Source organism: Anser cygnoides, chromosome 1 (assembly GCF_040182565.1).
Source record: "Anser cygnoides isolate HZ-2024a breed goose chromosome 1, Taihu_goose_T2T_genome, whole genome shotgun sequence".
Lineage (NCBI taxonomy): Eukaryota > Metazoa > Chordata > Aves > Anseriformes > Anatidae > Anser > Anser cygnoides.
Genome location: NC_089873.1, coordinates 54,689,421 through 54,709,806, shown reverse-complemented (window position 1 = coordinate 54,709,806; position 20,386 = coordinate 54,689,421). Strand labels below are relative to the sequence as shown.

Sequence of the window (20,386 nt, the reverse complement as noted above, 5' to 3'; positions counted from 1 at the left end):
TGCATAGTCTCAAAACACCTCTCTGTAGTATTATGGGTTAGGACAAGAAGTGTGTACTCCGCATCAGATGCACACCTGATGTAAAATCTCTCCTGCCTTTTTAATCTACAACAGGAGGTGGAAGACGTGCTTTGGTTCTGTAAACAAGCATACAATATGTCAGAACTACAAAATAAGGATCGTACAGGGTTCTTTATTGACATACAATCTTCAAATATTTTACAAAATGTAAGACTAAGTTAAGGAAAGCAATGCTGCACGTCCAGAAGAAACACAGATGTTCAGAAAAAAATATTAAAACAAAAAACCACACATATAAAACTATGAAGTTATTGTTTCGCTTGTCTCTTTCCAAGTCACTATTTAAGGAGAAGAAAAGCATTTGACTTAGAAACAAGTCTGTCTTGACACTTTGTGAGCTTTATGTTCCACTTTTCAGGCAACACTCTACAAATGATAAAAGAGTACACAAATGCAAACCCAAAGCCCTAAGCTACTACTAGTTTGCTGTCAAATCTTACCAAGGTTAGTCATTCTGTGTTCCCATCCATAAAACAGAGGTCACTCATATGTATACATAGTTGTTAAGTTTCACGACTACAGAATGTCCCAAAGCCACAGATAAAAATGCCCCACATAAGTACACCATACAGTCATTAACAGATAATTTTAACTCTAGCCTGTCTTACACGTCAGAAATACAACTCTGTACATATCTAACAGCTAAGTGCAATATCATAAAAAGACCACAGTGTTCAGGACAGAATCATATAAACACAAAGCCATTTTAATTCCTAAGTCATAAAACAAGTATTAGGAAGTTTCAAAGCATGAGAAGTACTCTTCCCCCACCAAAAAAACACACAAAAACAAACAAACAAAAAAAAACAATTTAAGCTTTCTCCAAAGTATCAAGAACACATGTAATCGAAAAATAATTAACAATAAAACTCTCAAACAACTACCAACATCTAGGCTTAGGCATTTTGGCTTATTCAAGCCAAAAGCTAAACAGAAGAATTTCCTTAGAATAAGTCCTAGATTTGCTAGGGAACTTCTGATCTTCGTGAGGTACATTAATTCAACACTGGGGACTACCAAATGAAGAATAGAAAGATAATTTTATCTCCAGTGAAGCTTGAAAGTGATCAATGTTTAACACTCAACCAGTACCCATTCGAACTGCACATGAAATCATGACAGCTCTCTAATTTGTCTTTACTCAAAGTCCCATACCCTCCTGGCACTCCCTATATAGCTCAGCCACCGTAATTTACTAGTAAAATTTACCCATGGGATACATTTGGGGTGATACCTGATTGGAGTGTTGTCATCTGCATTTCTGGTTCCAGCAGCGTCATGCTGATCCTTTTCTCAACAGATACAATCCCTTAAAGACTCCCTTTACATACAGATAGATAAAGACAGGTTAAAAAAAAAATTGAAAAAATCCACAAAGGCCTATCAACTTTAACCTCGTTCAAAACTTGCAAGAAATTCTCATCCTCATATGACGAAAACCGTGCCTACTGAGAAAGCTCAGTTTTTCAACATGCAGTTCTCTGCTTATTCACAACAGGCAAGTTGGAACAGCCCAGAATCAAATTACTGCTAGGAGAAAAATGAATACTCCAAGGGGAACGCAAGATGTGTAGTTTGCAGAAGTAAGGTCCGCCCCTTGATGCTCTGTAAGCGAGAGGAAGGGGGGAGGAAGGGGTCGGATATAAGAACTGGCAGGTTTTTTTTCCTTTTAAAAGAGAAGGATGACGTCTTGGGTAGACTTTCAAATCCCCTAAGGGGCTCTGCTGATGAAGCAACTTCATTCCAAGGACAAGGAGACCCAGTGTTAACATAAACACGCAGTCATCCTCAGCTTAGAAACAACATGGCCAAAAACATATACATCCTGCCTGTAGATCAGCCACTTTTTGCGAATCTTCACCAGTCATTTGTCTTGTTAATTGTTTTGTTTCCCCTAGCCCTATCAAACCCCATTGCTGGGCACTAAATCTGAGCTACTGTAACAAAGGACTGGAAGTTCTTCCAAATAGATGGTAGCATCTGTTTCTTAAAAAAACAAACATACAAACAAAAACAAAACACCCTTTCTCCATACTTTTCCCATTATGGACCACAGCCTCCTTCCAACCTGTCCGCAGGTTAAAAAAAAGTTACGCTGTTTCCCACATTCAGATTCAAAAGGCTTGGGATATTGGATAAAACTTTCATAGTCAAATATTTCTTGAGATTAACAGATTAAAAAAATAGAACTAAGTCCTTCCTCACTAGATGATTCTAGCTCCCAACAGAAAGGAAATTCAATTTCAGTCTCTGAAGAGTCCCAAGTAATTTGCCCAAAAGATAATTTAATTATCTTAAACTAATTCCAACACCTCTGTCCCCAGAGCAGCTTTCCCTGATTCCCCACCAATCCCAAGATTCATTGTCACTTCTCATTAGGTCACCTGCGAGTAAGTAACTGCATATTACTTGCATCAAGCCCAAAAATGTATTACGCCCTGCATCATAGATAGACCAATTTTCAGATTTAAAATCCTTTGGAGCAAGTCAGAATCCCTCTCCCATCACATCAGTACTCATGAAAGTCAGGAACTGGGTGTGCAAAATGGCTTTTGCACTGATTTCTGAGCCCTCCAAGCTTAAGTCCCATCAGGGCTTCTCTAATACTCGGATGCAATAACTCCCCAGCAGCTGCTCAACAGCTGAGAGAGAAGAACACGGCAGGTTTTAGCACCACATCTTCCTTCCCCTCCACAAACACATCTGGGGCTTCAAAGGAGGCAGCAGAAACTCATTTGGGGACTTTAAACAACACAGGAAAATCCCTTGCCGTGATGATATTGTAGTATTAATCTGATTTCCATACTCCTTACATCAATAACGTGCTGTGAAAGGACAAAAATCTGCTCATTTGGCCTTCTGTCATAGTCAAACGCTACCTATGTGGTTTTGGATTCACAACCAGACTATGAATAAATTGCCTGCCTAAATGTTAATTGTCCTTATGGAAAGGATCTGCAATGGAAAACCGTATCCTGAGAATTTAGGAAACATCACCAAAATGAGTCATTTCAACACCTATCATGAATATCTACATTCATCAAAAACGAGGGGAACTGCCAATGTTCAGCAAATGCATGCTTATTTTTCTGGCGACACATAGAAATACAAAGGGAAGCGGTGTGAGCAAAGAGGAAAGGCACTCTTTGCTAGTGCCCAGGAGCATCACGTAGCTCCCTGAAGAAGGCGTGGATGCACTCTCGGTGACTATGGACAGACAGAAGAAATTTAAGGCATTAAGCAGGACAAACCAAAACAACGTGACTGTATAGAAAGAAGCAAACAAGAAGCGACAAAAAAGCAGACTTTTTAATGCATAAAGCAAGAGAAAGCGTGTGACAAGTCTCCACGGATGAGTAAATGTGTCATGTCGTTGCTGGAGAGCAGCTAACTCACTTCAGATGGCATCGTATGCACACCCCACTGAGAACAAGGAGTTTGCCTTGCCACGAAGAAACCCCTTCATTGGCCTGGAACCTCAAGCTGCATTACTGCAGTACAGAACACAAAAGTAAATTTACACAGATCACTGAATATTAATAATATTAGCAGAATGGCAGGGCGTTGGTTTGTTTTGTTTTAAAATTCAGAGGTAACAGGAATTATTGTAAGCCCACATGACTGGATATTGCTTATCTGACCAGCAGCGAAGATGAAGATTGCACTACCTTATGCCTTCAGCCAGAGATTTCTTCACTATACCTTGTGGTAACACACTGATTGTAGAGGACAGCTGCAGTCTGCAGAACTAGCCGATAGCATCCTAATATACATAAGTTATAGAAAGCTTGACATTTTTCATAAGGAAAGCTACACATTACAGAAACAGGCCATCACCCAAAGCTATGATTAGTTTGCCAAGTACTAGCAGCGTGTGACTGTTGTGAAATTATGAAAGTCTTACTTGTGTGAAGCAGCCACTTGCTATTTAAGTAGGGCAGAGTCCTGCAGAATGGCGTTCTCCCTTTACAGAATCAGACCTCCTTTCCCCATTACTACCCCTAAAACAGCAAAACCCAAAATACCTTATTTACATAAACAAACCAACTGCCCAGATCTCGATCTGACTTGTTCAGCAAACAGTTTAAATTCTTCCAAAAGCAGTATTTTATTAAATAACTATTAAATTCTATGTCTACGTATTCATCCATCAGCCCTCAACCTTGAAACCTCAAAGGCAAACTGGAGCAAGAGAGAAACTGGAAAGGAGAAACAGAAGAGAGGGATATTACAAGCCAGTGATGGGAATGGCATTATAATCATGTTAACTTGATGGGGAGCAAACAAAAACTGTGTTGAGAGCTAACTTGTTAAAGCTACCACATTAAAGCTGCCTTTGGCATTACTCCCTCCAGCTCAACTATTCCCCCATCGCTATTTAAAAGTTTGTTTGTTTTAAATATTTTAAGAGATTACCACTTCTCAGTCGTTTAGTAGCTCCCATCAGTAACAGGCCAGTCATTTCCATCATGCTCTGAATCTCATAGCTCTATCAGAAATTTTCAGACAGCATACTAAATTTATAGTCCCCTGGGACATAAAGTCTCTTAGCACAAATCTATCCAAGATAGACTGGTTGTTTTTATTCTAACAAGCATTCCTCTTACTCACACTAAAGAGAAAACAGGCAGCCTCGTTGGAATGTGTGTGAAGGACAGATCAGAGAAAGCTATATATTTCCTGTCTTGGTCCTTTTGTTACAATACAGACTTAAGCATCTTCATCACACACAAATTCTGGATGAGGCAGAAACCATCACTTGGTAATTAACTGCAACTAAGTCACACTATTCCAGAAATCCTCCACGCAGCAGAACAGAAAAGAAAATTGAGCAAATAATTTCAGAATGATTTTGTCAGCACAGAGAAAAGAAAAAGGGTTTTCAGGAATAAAATACAACGCTTGTTGATAAACACAGACGCCCACCTTCAAGTCACAACATGCACTTTTTAAAAGGATAGCTTTATGTCATGATTTTATAAAAACATTGACAATGTTTTCTAAGTCACAGTAGCAAGAAGACAATTATACAAAGTTTGCAAAAACATCTTAAGTTATATTTAAAAATAATTTCTGAATCTGACTGCATTCAGTGTAACGACAATTCAGGATGGGAAAGGGCAAGAGGCAGGAGACAGGAACGCATACCCTAACAAAATAATTATAGGAGCAATCACCCACACAATTCTTTAAAGTAAAACCAGGTGCCCTGATACTCCTGTCTTTTCACAGTAAACGAACACAGGCACTAAATGAGCTCCTTAAAATCATTAAAAAAAAAAAGTTCAACACTACAATTTGTAAGTGGGTATAATCTCCAGCAGTTTATGTGGCAATAATTAATCCCATGGTTCGTACAGGACTAGGTCTTCACAGCAATGGGAGTACCTTCAGATACATAAAGCACATGCCTGCTACATGACTCCAAGTCATACTGAAATTCCACACATTCCAGCTAGGCTCCTTACCCCTCAGTACACATGGTAGGTACTTTGTAGAAGGCAAGCATCCCAGATCAAGTAAACCCCCAAAAACTGACAAGCCGGTACAAGTTTTGTCCAAGCCTGTAATCATAAAATGCAACAGTTCATCTGAAAGAATGTTACCCAACCTTAAAGAAGCCTACAGTGAGAAGCAGCAGGGCAGTGGCAGACTTCTAACACAATGTTTTTCATGATCAGTGCAGAGAGATAACTATGAATTCACCTGGGGAAAACGGTTCAATAAGAGAAGGTCAATAAGCTAGGGAAGTAATCATAATTTCAAATGAAAGCTAAACAGAAGGACAATCTTGATTAGAAATGATCAAACTGCACAAGATTATATATTCATAGCCTGTTATGTTCTCTTTTTTTCTTTAACCACATTCATCAAAGCCTTGTTGTCAACCTTGCCCTAAGGGTTGGGAAAGCTTATCTTGGCATTTTACTACAGGTGACTTAAAAAAATAAAAAAAAAATATCAAGGTAACAGCTTCAAATGACTCCGTAATGACCTTTTTTGGCCTGTGTTACAAGAATGAGTCAGTCCTGGTAATCTCTCATCATTTAAGAAAGTTGCGGGATCAAGGCCATGATGAACATGGATTAAAAAAAAGAAATGGAATGTGAAATTCAGCTAAAAAAAATTCACTGTGAGGCAAAAAGGCAAATTAAATAACTATACTTAAATACTCCATTAAGCTTAATGCCTGCATAGAACCTAGCAAAGGCGTCAAAACATTTCACTAACACCTTAACCCATTTGGTTTCCTTCCGCAGAAGTGTCAAAAAATTTATCTATTCGTTATGTTCCAGTCCTTCGCACACACGCTTAAAGGCTTTTGTCTCATTTTAATTTAGTATAATTTAATGACAACTATCCAGGCAACATGTTTGAAGTCTTTATACCCATCTAACCAGGGATCTACAAGGATAATGTGTAGCTGTGGTAAGAGCGAAGAACATGAAGTGGAGCCTGGGCCTGAAAAAACACAGAACAAACCAGAAGCCCCCCAGAAACAGCCTGTTGCCGCTCTCCAGTTTTCTACAAGCAGTCAGAAAGAAATTTGTTGTCCTAGGGCATGTGGCAGCATGTGTATACAGCACTGCACTCCCAGTTCTCCCATGGGATATACAATCCATGATGCTTTACATGCCAAAGAAATTTCTAATTTTACCTCAGCTAATAGCTTACATTCCGGAAGTAACAAATTCAGTGCAAATCCACGTAGTATTTTTCTACAGACATCTACAGATAAGAAAAACCTCCTGGAAGCAGAAGTTTCAGAAAGGGTTAAGCAGTAAAGCATAAGGAGTTAGTTGAGCTGTGAGTCAGCAATGCCTGTCTAGAACTGCAACCAGGAGACCCTTTGACACACATCGGCAGCTTCCAGCAAGCCTCTGGTTTTACCATCTCCTCCCCTCCTAGCAGCGCTCGTCCTGAGTCTTCCTCATACCTTGAATTTGGCAGATTGTCACAGGAGCAGTTTCACAGCACCAGATAGGCTTCTACAGCCACTCTGGATTGCTGAAATGTTTAAGCAGATTGCCATCTCGACTAACAGATCGTCTCTAAAGGTTGTTTGAAGCCAAAGGCACAGCAACAAAGACGAGTCATATATAAAAAAAAAAAGGAGCTTTAAGAAACTCAAGAGCTTTCAACAGGTGTGCAGCTTCTTCCCCAAAATAACTGAAAAGTTCCCATTTGGGAGAACAAGTTTATCAACTTAAAACACATCAGCTACGTTTCTCAGCAACTTGCTAAACCAAGTCTCCTTTTACGCTACCACAGTTTGCAGACAACCATATTTCAACAGCACTTTTCAGTCCCATAATACTTGAATGAAGGTACACACAGGCAGCACATAACATAACATATTACACCCTCGTAGAAAAAAACATTGTATACATCTGGAGATAAGGTCAGGTAGTCTACATCAGGGACTTTGGACTTTATGCCTTGAGTGAAAAGCTGCACCTCCAGCAGTATAATTCCCACTATTGTGTTGAGCACTGATAAAGAATCAGCTCTGAAGAGACCCACCTAATGAGTCATTTCCGGGAATATCCTCATTTTCTCTGGCAAAAGCTATGTAGAGGTGCTCCGTTTCAGATACTTTTTAAATCCAACTGTATTTTACCTGTTCCAGTCAAGTAGATTGGCAGCCCCCAATGACAGAGCTTCAAGGTTGAGTCCGTAAAAGTAACATTATTTTGACAGACAAAAACCATGTATTTTCTGTAAAACATTCCCATCATACCATTTTTCAAATCTATTCAAACAACTGAATTGTACATAGACTATTTTTTCTATAACAGAGATATTCTTTTCTCTGACCATAACAAATGCTGTTTTGTCCCATTTTTATCTATTCAAGGTGCTGCTACAAGGTTCATTTTCCTAACAAGGTACTCCTAGCAGTTCCAACACTAGCAACCCTTTCCTTGTGGCATCAAGAGTAAACTGTTTGTTCCCATTTCCGGACCCTTTATCATGGAGTCTCCCCTGATGCTCAATCTGCAGCTCTTGTAATTGTAACAGCATAGGTTATGTCTCACTCACTACAAAGGGAAGAATCCTGCCTCCAGTAAATTCACAATGTCACCTTCAGTTGGCCAGCTGTCAGGTTTTGGAAACAAAAGACTTGTATGCTTTTCCCATTGTGCCTTCAAGCCCTCTACCATTTTCAAAACTATCTCATTTAATTCTCATTAGAAATATCTCCTTGTCAGCATAACTATAAAATACCCACGCCTACCACTAGCTGAGATGTGCTGAGATCAGAGTCCACCATACTAACATTCCATTTCCTTCTCTTTTATTTTCTACTGACCTTTATCTCCATCCACTGTCTTTTATCTCATACTTAGAGGACTGCAAACATTAAGGATTATTAGCTTTTTGTTCTGTTTTGCAGATTCCAGCTTCTCCATTTTAAGGCCTTTAAAAGCAGCATCGCAGAAGGATGGCATAATCTATATGAATAAGAAAACTCTTTATCCTCTTAAAAATGATATTGCAGGTTGAAGCTAATTCTTCTAACTAGCAAAACCCTGATACGCTTTTCAGGGAAGGACACAGTCAGGTTCTGCAGCTAAAGAACCAAGCCTGTCAAGTGAGGTATCTCTCCAATCCAAAATACTGTCCTACAGTTCACGGATTCAAAAATCACTTCAGCAGACACATTCAGTACTGGCTATAAAGCCAACCCAAGAGCTCCCCAGCATTTCCAATATGCTGCGACACACAACTCTGTATAATGCATATAATGCAACATATAACACCAGGCACTATAAGGCACCCAGGAGTCAACCATCCTGAAGTCGAGAGCGTGTAAAGTTGGTAACAAGCAATTCACACTGCAACAATTGCATACAAAGCCCTTCATACTGCCAACAGCCACCAACACGTACCCCAGAGGGCAGAGTAACAGAAGACAACCAAAAGGAATTCACAGACAGAAGCCATCAGTTATCAAATGGTTTCACCAGTCAGTCACAGGATGGTATTGAATATGGAGAGTTTTGTGGCAGCCTGGTGATCTTGAGCTTCACACAGTTCACATTCTCCCAACACCAGAAAATGTCATCGAATCACAGTATCATTTAGGTTGGAAAAGATCTAAGACCATTAAGTCCAACCGTTAACCTAGCACTGCCACTAAACCATGCCCCTAAGCACCACATCTACACATCCTTTAAATACCTCCAGGGAGAGTGACTCAACCACTTCCCTGGGCAGCCTGCTCCAACGCTTCACAACCCTCCCAGTGAAGAAATTTTTCCTAATATCCAAACTAAACCTCACCTGGTGCAACTCAAGGCCATTTCCTCTTGTCCTATCGCTTGTTGCTTGAGAAAGAAAGACCAACTCCCACCCCACCACAAGCTTCTTTGAGATAGTTGTAAGAAAGCGGTAACATCTCCCCTGAGCCTCCTTTTCTCCAGGCTAAATAGCTCCAGTTCCCTCAGCTGCTCCTCCTCAGACTTGTTCTCTAGGCCCTTCACCAGCTTTGCTGCCCTTCTTTAGACATGCTCCAGCACCTCAATGTCCTTCTACTAGTGGGCCCAAAACCTTACACAGTATTCAAGGCACAGCCTTACCAAGTGACCCTACATTCTGCCACCCTACTGTCAGTCAGAAAACAGTTTGAGGGATTCATATGATAACTGTTCATAAACTACCTACAACTTGAAAAATGTGTGCTGGTCATTCTCACTCTAGGATTTAGAAGGCCAAGTGGGGTATTTCATTGTTAACTCTAGGTCTTGTCCCTCTTTTTAACAAGTCTGACAGAACTTCCTCCTCAAGAAACTGGCTGCTCGGGGCTTGGACTGGCGTACGCTTCGCTGGGTTAGAAACTGGCTGGATAGCCGGGCCCAGAGAGTTGTGGTGAATGGAGTCAAATCTGGTTGGAGGCCGGTCACTAGTGGAGTCCCCCAGGGCTCGGTACTGCGGCCGGTCCTCTTTAATATCTTTATCGATGATCTGGATGAGGGCGTCCAGTGCACCCTCAGTAAGTTTGCAGATGACACCAAGCTAAGTGCGTGTGTCGATCTGCTTGAGGGCAGGAAGGCTCTGCAGGAGGATCTGGATAGGCTGGACCGATGGGCTGAGGTCAACTGTATGAAGTTCAACAAGGCCAAGTGCCGGGTCCTGCACCTGGGGCGCAACAACGCCAAGCAGAGCTACAGGCTGGGAGATGAGTGGCTGGAAAGCTGCCTGGCCGAGAGGGACCTGGGAGTATTGGTTGATAGTCGGCTGAATATGAGCCAGCAGTGTGCCCAGGTGGCCAAGAAGGCCAACAGCATCCTGGCCTGCATAAGAAGCAGTGTGGCCAGCAGGTCTAGGGAAGTGATTGTGCCCCTGTACTCGGCTCTGGTGAGGCCGCACCTCGAGTACTGTGTTCGGTTTTGGGCCCCTCGCTACAGGAAGGACATGGACGTGCTCGAGCGAGTCCAGAGAAGGGCGACCAAGCTGGTGAGGGGTCTGGAGAACAAGGCTTACGAGGAGCGGCTGAGGGAGCTGGGCTTGTTCAGCCTGGAGAAGAGGAGGCTCAGGGGTGACCTTATCGCTCTCTACAGTTACCTTAAAGGAGGCTGTAGAGAGGTGGGGGTTGGTCTGTTCTCCCACGTGCCTGGTGACAGGACGAGGGGGAATGGGCGAAAGTTGCGCCAGGGGAGGTTTAGGTTGGATGTTAGGAAGTACTTCTTTACCGAAAGGGTTATTAAGCATTGGAACGGGCTGCCCAGGGAGGTGGTGGAGTCACCATCCCTGGAGGTCTTTAAAAGACGTTTAGATGTAGAGCTTAGCGATATGGTTTAGTGGAGTACTTAGTGTTAGGTCGGAGGTTGGACTCGATGATCTTGAGGTCTCTTCCAACCTAGAAATCTGTGATACTGTGATACTGTAACTTTTCAGACATTTGCAGTGACAAAGATTATCCACCCCTGATAATGTACAGACCAAAGTGGCAAAGAAAGATTTACAGATCTTTGACGGCTGTAGTCAGAGGATGAGTTAACACTTCCTTTGATTGTCTCTTGGCCTTGCACAACTTTTAGTCACCACAAAGCACGTGGACATTTGGAAGTTGTTTCTGGTATTCACCTAAAACAACCTACCTGCGTTTATCACTAGGCTCTCTGGAACTTCTACAGCAACACCAGTCGCTCCCATCTAACAATGGGAATCGGTTTTGTCAACTCTAGATTATTAGTTCTTCAAGTGAATAAAATATTGTAAGAAGTGCTAAGCAGCAGTGCTGCCACCAGAACACGTACCACATCAACACCGCGGTACTTCCCGTAAGCCGACCAGTGGACACATACTATATGAGACCCGAGTTCATGGTACCACTTACCATTCTTCCTTTCACTGAGCGGAGGAAGGTTGGGGTTTCGGCCATGATGGAGGCTGAGGGTCAGCTCGGGCTGCAAGGAGAGCTCCTGCAGCTCATTGGCAACAGCTTCGCTCTGAGGGCTGGGGGCCGCCGAAAGGGACACCAGCACCGGCTCATCGTCATTTTCGCCAGCCCCTCCTCCGTCCAGCCCATTTCCAGCAATGACGGAAGGGGGCAGGCACACCACACCGGAGAAATCCACTTTGGCTTTCGTGATGGCAACCTGCAAGACAAATAAATAAAAAAATAATAATAAAAATAAATAAATCTCAGGAGTCTTAACCCATACCTCCAGTTCACTATGGCACCTCCATATCCTAGAGAAACAGGCTCCTTAGCATGGTGTTTGTGTTATCGTTCTCAACTGAGACACATCTAGTGATTGAAACTTGCTCAACTCACCAGCTGATAAACTTGCACATGCCTCCAACAGGGTCACCACAGAAACTACTGATAGAACTACAGATTATCATAATTTTCTTAAAAACTTAAGAGAAAGTGATCTCAGCTTTTGGTACTTCACGAAACAAATCTTGAGAAGACTAGAGCTGTAATCACCGCAGACTGTGTTGGTCACCATATTCCAGTTTCCAGCAAAGTCATCCTATTTAACATCTTGCTGAACTCCTGATTACTCTTTTTATACCAACAATGGTGTTTTAAGAGGACAACTGTCAATTTGAAATCCAGTCAGGTAAAGTAATCCTTCATACCGAACCTGGAAGGACAGCTGAGTACGAACGAGGATTTTTAAATAATCTAATTTGCATTTCAAAAAATAATTCTCTTGCCCTGTTCTTTCTTTCCCTTTCACTGCCAGTGACAATGAATGCAAGAAAAATATCATATATAAAGTACACAGAAAAGTTTTCCTGTCTAAAGCCTTGTCTACTGTAACTAAAGTGTGCAATATATAAGGGGGTTTAATGATTAAACTAACAAGTTGATCTCATTTTTTTGTATTTCCATAGTTCTTTAAAGAATTATTTAAAAGCCAACATTATGTTGAAATTAAAATTCTTTTATGTCCAGTAATTTAAACAGAAACAAACCAGCTGGAAGCCTCCAATGGAATGGTTAGTGCGTTAACATTTAAACAGTAACAGGGAGTTCACGAGGACAATCATATTTGGGTTTGATTAATGAAGATGAAAGGTTCCTGCTTCTCAGTATGCTGCTTCTTCACCCAGCCAAAACTCAGAAGACTACCACTACCAACTCCGCTGCACCACAGGCACGTAAGAAGCAAAAAACTCTCCCAGAGGCTAACCTTCAGCTTCAAGAAGACGGAGGTAGAGCTAGCTGCAAAGCAGCAAAGTGAAAAACAGCTGGTAATCTTCCAGAAATCAATCAGAATGTACAGACTTGGACAAATACCTTTAACAATACAATTTTTTTTATTAAGAACTCTCCACTTAACACCCATAGTTAACCTGAATGTGTGAGACAACATTCAGCACATTAATAGCTGATAAAGTAGTTCAAATAGTCATTTTCCCTGCTTTCATTTCAGTTTCATACTTCATTTGATTAGTTATGTTTGCTCTGTAATGCACAGATCAGGATAAGCGGCAGTACATTTGTCTCAAAAACCTGTTCAGTATATACTGAATGCGAGAGTAAGAATTACTGGTACCAAATACATGCTATTTCATCCCTGCTGTCACACATTCAGTCCCAGGATCCCGTGTCACTATCTGAGGAAAAGCAGGGAAAAGCATGGAGGAGAAAAAAAAACGAAAACAAAAGCCACTAACCGAAGCTGGTGCTTGTTAAAACAAAACAAATGAGACTGAGCCAAAGCTTACTGCCATACAAAGTATTTGCTTTTCTTCAGTTACAATTTGGCTAGAATGCGCCTGCCTCCTCCTTGATGTATTTCCTGTCCAAGGCAAATACTGCTCACAACCATTTGAGAGCAAATTTTAATGGTAATCTGCAACAAGAAAAAAAAAATGGGATTGTGCCCTTCTCTTCACAACAGATACAAAAAGCCTGGAAACACACGCCCTTAAAACACAGATTTTGAGTAACAGTTTGGTAAGCTACAGCAATCCTTTCAAGGGCTGGAAAGAGTCAAATAGTGGCCAATATGCTTGGCCCCAGGCCCTGTCCCTGCAGTGATGGGAGGCCTGGGGAAAGGGGCTAAAAGGAAGAGCATGTGCTCAGATAGGGGGCTGGCTGGTAAGGACAACATCCACCCAGCTTATGGGGGCTAAAGCCTATTTGTTTTCTCAAAGGAGATGCACTGGAGACATTACACTTTGCCTGGTACCAAATGAGTTGGGTCAGATCACGCAGGAGGACAAGTGGAAGCAGGTCTGAACCCCCAGACAGGTGACAGGCATCTAACACCTACCCAGCAAGGATTTAGGATGGCAGGAGGCTCAACCGCCACCACAATCCATCCCAGAAAAGAAAAAGAGTCCCTTCTTCAAAAAGAATTTCAAATGGCTCAAATACGTAAGAACTGCCTCAGCTAGGAAAATAGGAAATGTACTTAGGAACTTGTAACACATTGGATTTTCCGTTTAACAGGAATTTGCATGAAGTAGGACAATCACATTTCAAACACCATTTTAACAACAGTGTTGTAAAGCAGAATCTATGTTCCTGATCTAGGTATATCCACATTAGCCAGTGCACTGAACCCTACATCCTGTACGTAAAAGCACAGTACCGAGCTACAGTAAAAGCGGCCTAGCCTGGCCCAGCCACAACGAACGGGTCAGGAGGTCAAAGCCTGCGTGTCAGTTTGATATGCAACTCTGAGCAATACCAAACCAACTGGTGTTAATTGATACTGGGATTATAAAGAGAGTTCCTCTAGCAAATTGGTCAAGAGAACTTCGGCACAGGCCTCGGATTATCACTGGGGTTGATGTTTGCAGGTTGAAAACTTGCAGGTTTCCTAACTGATGCAGAAGATGCCACAGACAGAAGGTATCTGCTTAATCCTAGCTAGCATGTCATTCAGTATCTGTCCACATCAAGGGTAACAAAGCTTAAGCAACTCTTGCCACCCCCTGCCTGAACAGTCATTCTTCCCCTTTCACCACGCCCTCTGTTGTGCCAGCAGAGCTGCTTGTATACAGCCACACTGCGAACCGTTACCAGAAAGCTGATTTGGCTGAAATGTCATTTTTCCTGGGTCGTATTTCAGCTGGATCAATTCCTCCATACAAACCACAGTAGCATCAGCACAATACAGGGAAACGCTGCCACGAAATGCAAAAAAAACACAGTCTCACTGCGCATCTCAGCCAACGTGGATAACAATTCTATTACTCCAAGTAGTGCTGCAGCTCAAATGAAACTAAACTGGAATAAATCATTAAATGCGTTTAGAAATCCTGCATCCTCCTTCCTCTACATCCCCTCCCATTTCAGGCCAGCACAAGGATCTGCAGTTAAACATGACAAACCACTGAGAAATCCAGGTGGAAAAGCCATCCTTTTGGCTCACTCCAGATAAATTAGGTCCCCGGTACAGTTTGCCATGCAGCCACACCAACATTTGTGCCAGCACAACACAGGGAACAGATCCTGTTTGCACCATTAATACTTCCCAACAACTGGCCACTACGTAACGGAAAGAGAACTTTTTTCAGAGCAATGCCAAGTTTTAATAAAATGCAAAAAATCCCCACTAAAAAAATGCATCCGGTCCACCAGACTACAGTAAAAGCTATAATTAGATGGCTTTGATTTTGGTATTTTCAATTAAAAGTCAGATAAGGGTATACAGGGATTAAGAAGACGCTTTGCGGATTTATAGTCATCCATGCCACGTTATTTGGAAATCACAGATCTCCTGTGAAAGACATGGAATCCTCTTCTGTAACCAACAGTGGGGCTGCATTTAGTCTTCCCAGACAGTCACACCACTCTGACTGTCACTGCAGAATGATCAGTTGCACCCATTAATATCTAGAACCCTATTAAAATTTTGCAATGTTTGTTTGCCTGTCAGTTTTGAACAGACCAGAAAGGTTCCCATAAAGAAATGTACCATACCATGAAGATCTTTAAGTGAGTCACGCAGAAGCTTATGGGCAGCCTTAAGAGTAAACACTTCTGCAACTCCACAAGGGTTTCAGGGGTGAGTGCCCTCAAGGATTTGTATCTATTGCTAGCCAGATAAAAGCTTCCTACCATGGCATTTCTCTGCTTTTGGCTCAGCTGCTTCTGGGACATGAGAGGCTGTGATCCCACAGACGTTCCACAGCAGTAACACCAACTTCAGCAACCCTTGAGCCTTCCACTGTCCAGCTGCTCATTTCTGTCCCTATGCTACCGCTTTTCCAACTGGGGAATCAATTCAATTTTTTTAAAAAAAAATCCTGGGTTATTCAGAAGAATCAGTTCTCCGTTGCCAACTACGCACCCAGTTGTACCACCGCGATGCAGGGGCAGCAGTGAGCTCTCAGGAGCCAGCAGCGCTCAAATGACATTGCCATAAACCATGCCACCATCGCCTCACACAGCAATGGAGCACGGCACTAGGAAGATGGAGCTACCCAAAAGAGACATTAGACACTGCTTCGAAATACATAAATAAGCTTCACCCCTTTCTGACTCCTGGAGGCATCTAACAAACTTCAATTTCAGCCAGACAACCATGGCAGAGTCATTTTTGAGCAAGTTATAAAACAAACCAACAAAACCATATCATAGAATGGCTTGTTTTTCAAGGGACCTCAAAGATCACCTGCTCTCACCCTCCTTGCCACAGGGAAGGGATCCACCCAGATCAGGTTGCCCAGGGCTTCATCCAACCTGGCCTTGAATACCTCCAGGTTGTACCTCCAGTGCAGCTCCTTGCACTTAGAGTTGTTGAACCTCATTTGGTTCACATTGGCCCACTTTTCAATATATATCCAATTACACTGGATATATATTGGAATATATATCGGATCCAATATATCCAAATATCCAATATTGGATCTATATTGGAAAAAGATTATCAAATCTGAAAACTATAAAGATTAAATGCTCTTTTTAGGTGCATCCTCTTGCCATCCCAACACCATTATCACAGTAAACGCACGGTAAATCTGACTGGCTTACTCCTTGGTGAAAAAGTACTCTACTTTGCATTTACCACGTTACAAATGTACTTACAGAAACTTCTCGTAGAGCTGCTCACCCAGAATCCCTGAAGGACAGCTCAAAGCCAACGAGGTGAAAAGGCAACACAGACAGACACGTGCAGTACTGAAACCTGTCTCACCTGCAGTAAGCTCCTTCATGGAGCTAAGTGAAAAGAAGACTGGGAGGGTAGCAGGATTGAGAATTAGGATTAGTTGCCCACCTTTTTAGCTCCATTAATCATCCCACCATGAGGCCAGACAAGCACCAATGTCAGCACAAGGAAGCAACAAAAGCATTCATCCAAGACCGCCCCTTTTGGCGAGAGATAAGCTTAGATCAACTGAGCTTTATCGCAAGACCACATCCTCTGGTTAGAGGCTAAATTGGTATTGCCTACAAAAGAAACAGTCCAGCCTGCTCTTTCCTCACCTCCTGTGGGCCAGCACAGGCTGAGCCAGATCAAGGAACTGATCCGGGCTAAATCTGACCTGGTCACACACACACACAAATTGCTAGTTTTAATTTGCATCAGTTCCTGATCTGGTTTGCAACTCAGCCACACAAACACTTGGGCTAGCACGAGGGAGACAGGTACAAAGAAATAAAAAAGATATCAGGAGGGCTTCTTAGGATAGTAGTGTCCCATTAAGGTGTTGATATATGGTTTACCTATCCAACATTCGTGTTGGACATGGACACATGCTCTAGGTCTTCCTGCACCAGACTTTGCTTGACTTTAGCAATATTCATACGATCATGGTATAATTAAGTTCTTCGTATTGGGTATTTAAATGAACCAAAGAACAGTACCACCTTCCCTAATATCAAGCCTCAATGACCAGAGTAAAACCTCTTAAAAAGAAGTAATTAAAAAAAAGTAAAAATCAAAGAGGCACAGAAAAAGAGGAGAATGCACGTCAAAATTCCCAAATCAAGCAAGGACACCTCTATAAACAGCCTTCCCTCGTTTGCATTTTGGGGGCCAGGTTGCCGGGGTAATGCCAATTTCCTACCAATTTAAGAATTGCTAAGCAACCTCCAGCAGTTACCAGCAACAGCATGTGTGTGCAGCTGCGCTATTTTGAGAAGACAGGTTTTTCTACTTTAAAGTTAAGAGCACCCTTCTGTTAAATAACCATGCCAGCTGAGGTCGTCTGGCCAACAGAAGAGGCAATCTGGGGCAAAGTGGCTTTAAGTGGATCGTCTTTGAAACGAACAGAAAGAGAGGAAGACAATGGTACGTCATGCCCAAAGGCAGCCATTTCCCCCCAGGTCATCACAAATCAAAAGAACAACTCAGGACAACTCAAGTTTGCAGCAGATGGAAGCCGCAGCATCACATTAGCTTGAGAGGTTGTAAGGAGAGAGGCTATAAGGATCAGAGTGAAACCACAGTTAGATATTCCTTTTCTCTTCAGATATCAAAGAAAACTCACCAACAGGAGAACCTTAAAGGTTGTATATATAAAAAAAAAAAAGTTAGTTTCCTGTCTGTAAGCTGAACCTGTGCAACAAATATTGGCAGAATTACTCCTCCACTTAACTGAGAGATGAACTGATGGCTCTGTCCCTGAAGTCTATACAGCACAGTAAACAACAATGCGAGTGTCACAAAGACTATATGCAGACAATGCGTCAGTGTGTTCCTGAGGAACCTTAAGTTAAGGAGCAAAACTGCACAGACCACTAAAGACAGATGACCTTACATTATGGTGTTTTATTTTAATGCATATACTGCACATGATTTGTCTTCTGCAAAATGGATCAGGCAGCTTACTTCACTTTCACAGTAATCAGGATGGAGGGAGGCAGCAACAGGCAAGATAAATGAATTTCTTCTGGTTTAGAACCAGTGAATTGAACACACAAGCTGTCCAGTTTGCCATTATCGCAAGCTACTATCCTACAACATCTCTTCTAAAAATCCAGTGTTTGCATCACTTGAACAAAGATGCTGGTAAGAAACAGATGGGTACAACTTCCTGAGCCAGAGAACCTGAATCTGTGTGCGTACAGTGCTGGTAACCTTCCAGTACGTGCGGCCATCTCTGAAGCATCCCCAGAAGTCTCTCCACTACTGCCTCCAGCAAATCCATCAGCACAAGAGTCAGAAGGCATGCTCGGGCCAGCAAGAAAATAACAAGAAATCTTATCAGACAAAAGGCATGAGCATCTGTATAGAGATGTTAGGACTTGAAGGAAAAAAGTTCCAAAGAACACATCTAACGCCAAGCACTCAACACCATTAATTTCTGCTGTTGAGAAGTCCACGTAGACAAATACAGCCTCCCACGTGACTTTAAAGACCACTCATCAAGGGCCATATTTCTCATGCCGTAATTTTTTTTCTTCATGAGATACTAGCAGTCATTTTACTCAGGCCAGAAGTGATAGAAAGCCTTTAAGAGGTTTTGAAAAACCTTTTAAAAATATCCATTTCTTAAAACCACAAATTGCAGGCCAAGAAATGTAGTTTTGCATTCCAGATATTTAAGAAATACTTTTCATGATTCGATATACATTTGGAGGAACTTTGTGGCTTTCAAGCTCGTGAAACTCTGGGTACACAAAGGAACAGATAATATCAGAACTAGTTCTCAGAATCACAATGATATTTATAATGATATTTATGATATAATATGTTTATAATAAACAATCCTTGCTCAAAAAAAGTGAACTCTCCACATATTTCTGAAGTTCTTAATTAAGCCCAAAGCATGAATGAGGCAGACACCCTTCTAATTTCAAGGGACATTGAGCTCTGAACCAGAGAAATACTTTACAGACACATAATTCTATCATACCTCACAGTGTGTTGAATTAATCACTTGGTTGGTGAGATTAAAGATAGCTACTGAAGAAATAATAATTTTCACTGACGTTCAAAGAACAAAAGGAAGCAAAAAAGACACGATGTTCGGTTCTCCTGTGGCTGTGGGTATACTGGTATATTTTAGGCCTTTGACATGATATAGCTCAACTTTATAGCTCAAAGGAGAACCCAGCCTCCTCCTACTGAGCTGTTCTGCTGCTTCTCTTTTGAGGGTGTACAAAAGATTAGACAGAGAGGCTCAGGTCAGACAACTAACTCTGCAAAAAATTAGAAACCATTTTGTACAAGAATCAGTTAGCTCCATGGATCTGCCCTTTGGCTGCACAATCGCTAGCTCTGATGCAAAGGAAAAAGCAGGAGAGCACAGCTGCCTGGAGGTTTGACCAGCCTTTGCAACAGCAGCTCGCTGAAAGATCAGCTTCACTGCAATGTCAAAGAGCACACTTAAACATCCAGCGGCAGTGCCAACTTAAGCAGTCTGCTACACATTCCCACTCTCATACCTTCCTCATTGTGAAACTAGCATAAATCTTACGGAGACAACATGTACTGGACCAGATGAAAAATAATCTAGCAAAAACCACTTCTTTCCAGGAGGATCTGTTCCCCAGAGTGGCTCACCATGGCCACAAAAAAAGCTATGCCAGCAAAACAGAGGGAGCAGCGAAAGGGAGCAAGCTGTTTAAAGCTTGCACTGGTGCCAAAGAAATGCATGATGAACTATAGTGTATTTAGAGCAGGATTGCTCTATGCCTGTTTTTCACCACCTTCTGTCCGACTTCCTTGCAATTGTCATCTGGTGCATTTTTTAAAGTTTCCTGCATGCAGGAGGCAAAGCATTCTTTCCCCCCCCCCCATAGGGGCAAGCAGATGAAGCAATGGATTCGATTCAGCCAGCACTAAAGGCATGTGGCAACAGATGCCAACAATCAATGGCAGCAAGGAGGCTGCAGCAAACTAGAAAAGGGAATGCTGATGATCTGCAGCCAGATGTG

The 20,386-nt window shown here is 42.0% G+C and overlaps 2 protein-coding genes across 2 annotated transcripts in view; both read right to left on the bottom strand.

The window, feature by feature from the left end:
* Positions 1-1,408, bottom strand: part of MRTFA (myocardin related transcription factor A) — a 69,236-nt gene extending 67,828 nt beyond the window's left edge. Inside the window, exon 1 of the mRNA XM_048069922.2 lies at positions 1,316-1,408. Coding sequence (XP_047925879.2) covers positions 1,316-1,361 — 46 coding nt within the window. The 5' untranslated portion in view covers positions 1,362-1,408. The remainder of the gene's footprint in view (positions 1-1,315) is intronic.
* The window catches only part of LOC136789821 (uncharacterized), a 36,576-nt gene continuing 17,598 nt past the window's right edge, over positions 1,409-20,386 (bottom strand). Inside the window, exons 4-5 of the mRNA XM_066991146.1 lie at positions 11,426-11,687; positions 1,409-3,572 (exon numbers count right to left, since the gene is read on the bottom strand). Of these exons, the coding sequence (XP_066847247.1) occupies positions 3,544-3,572; positions 11,426-11,687 (291 nt within the window). The 3' untranslated portion in view covers positions 1,409-3,543. The remainder of the gene's footprint in view (positions 3,573-11,425; positions 11,688-20,386) is intronic.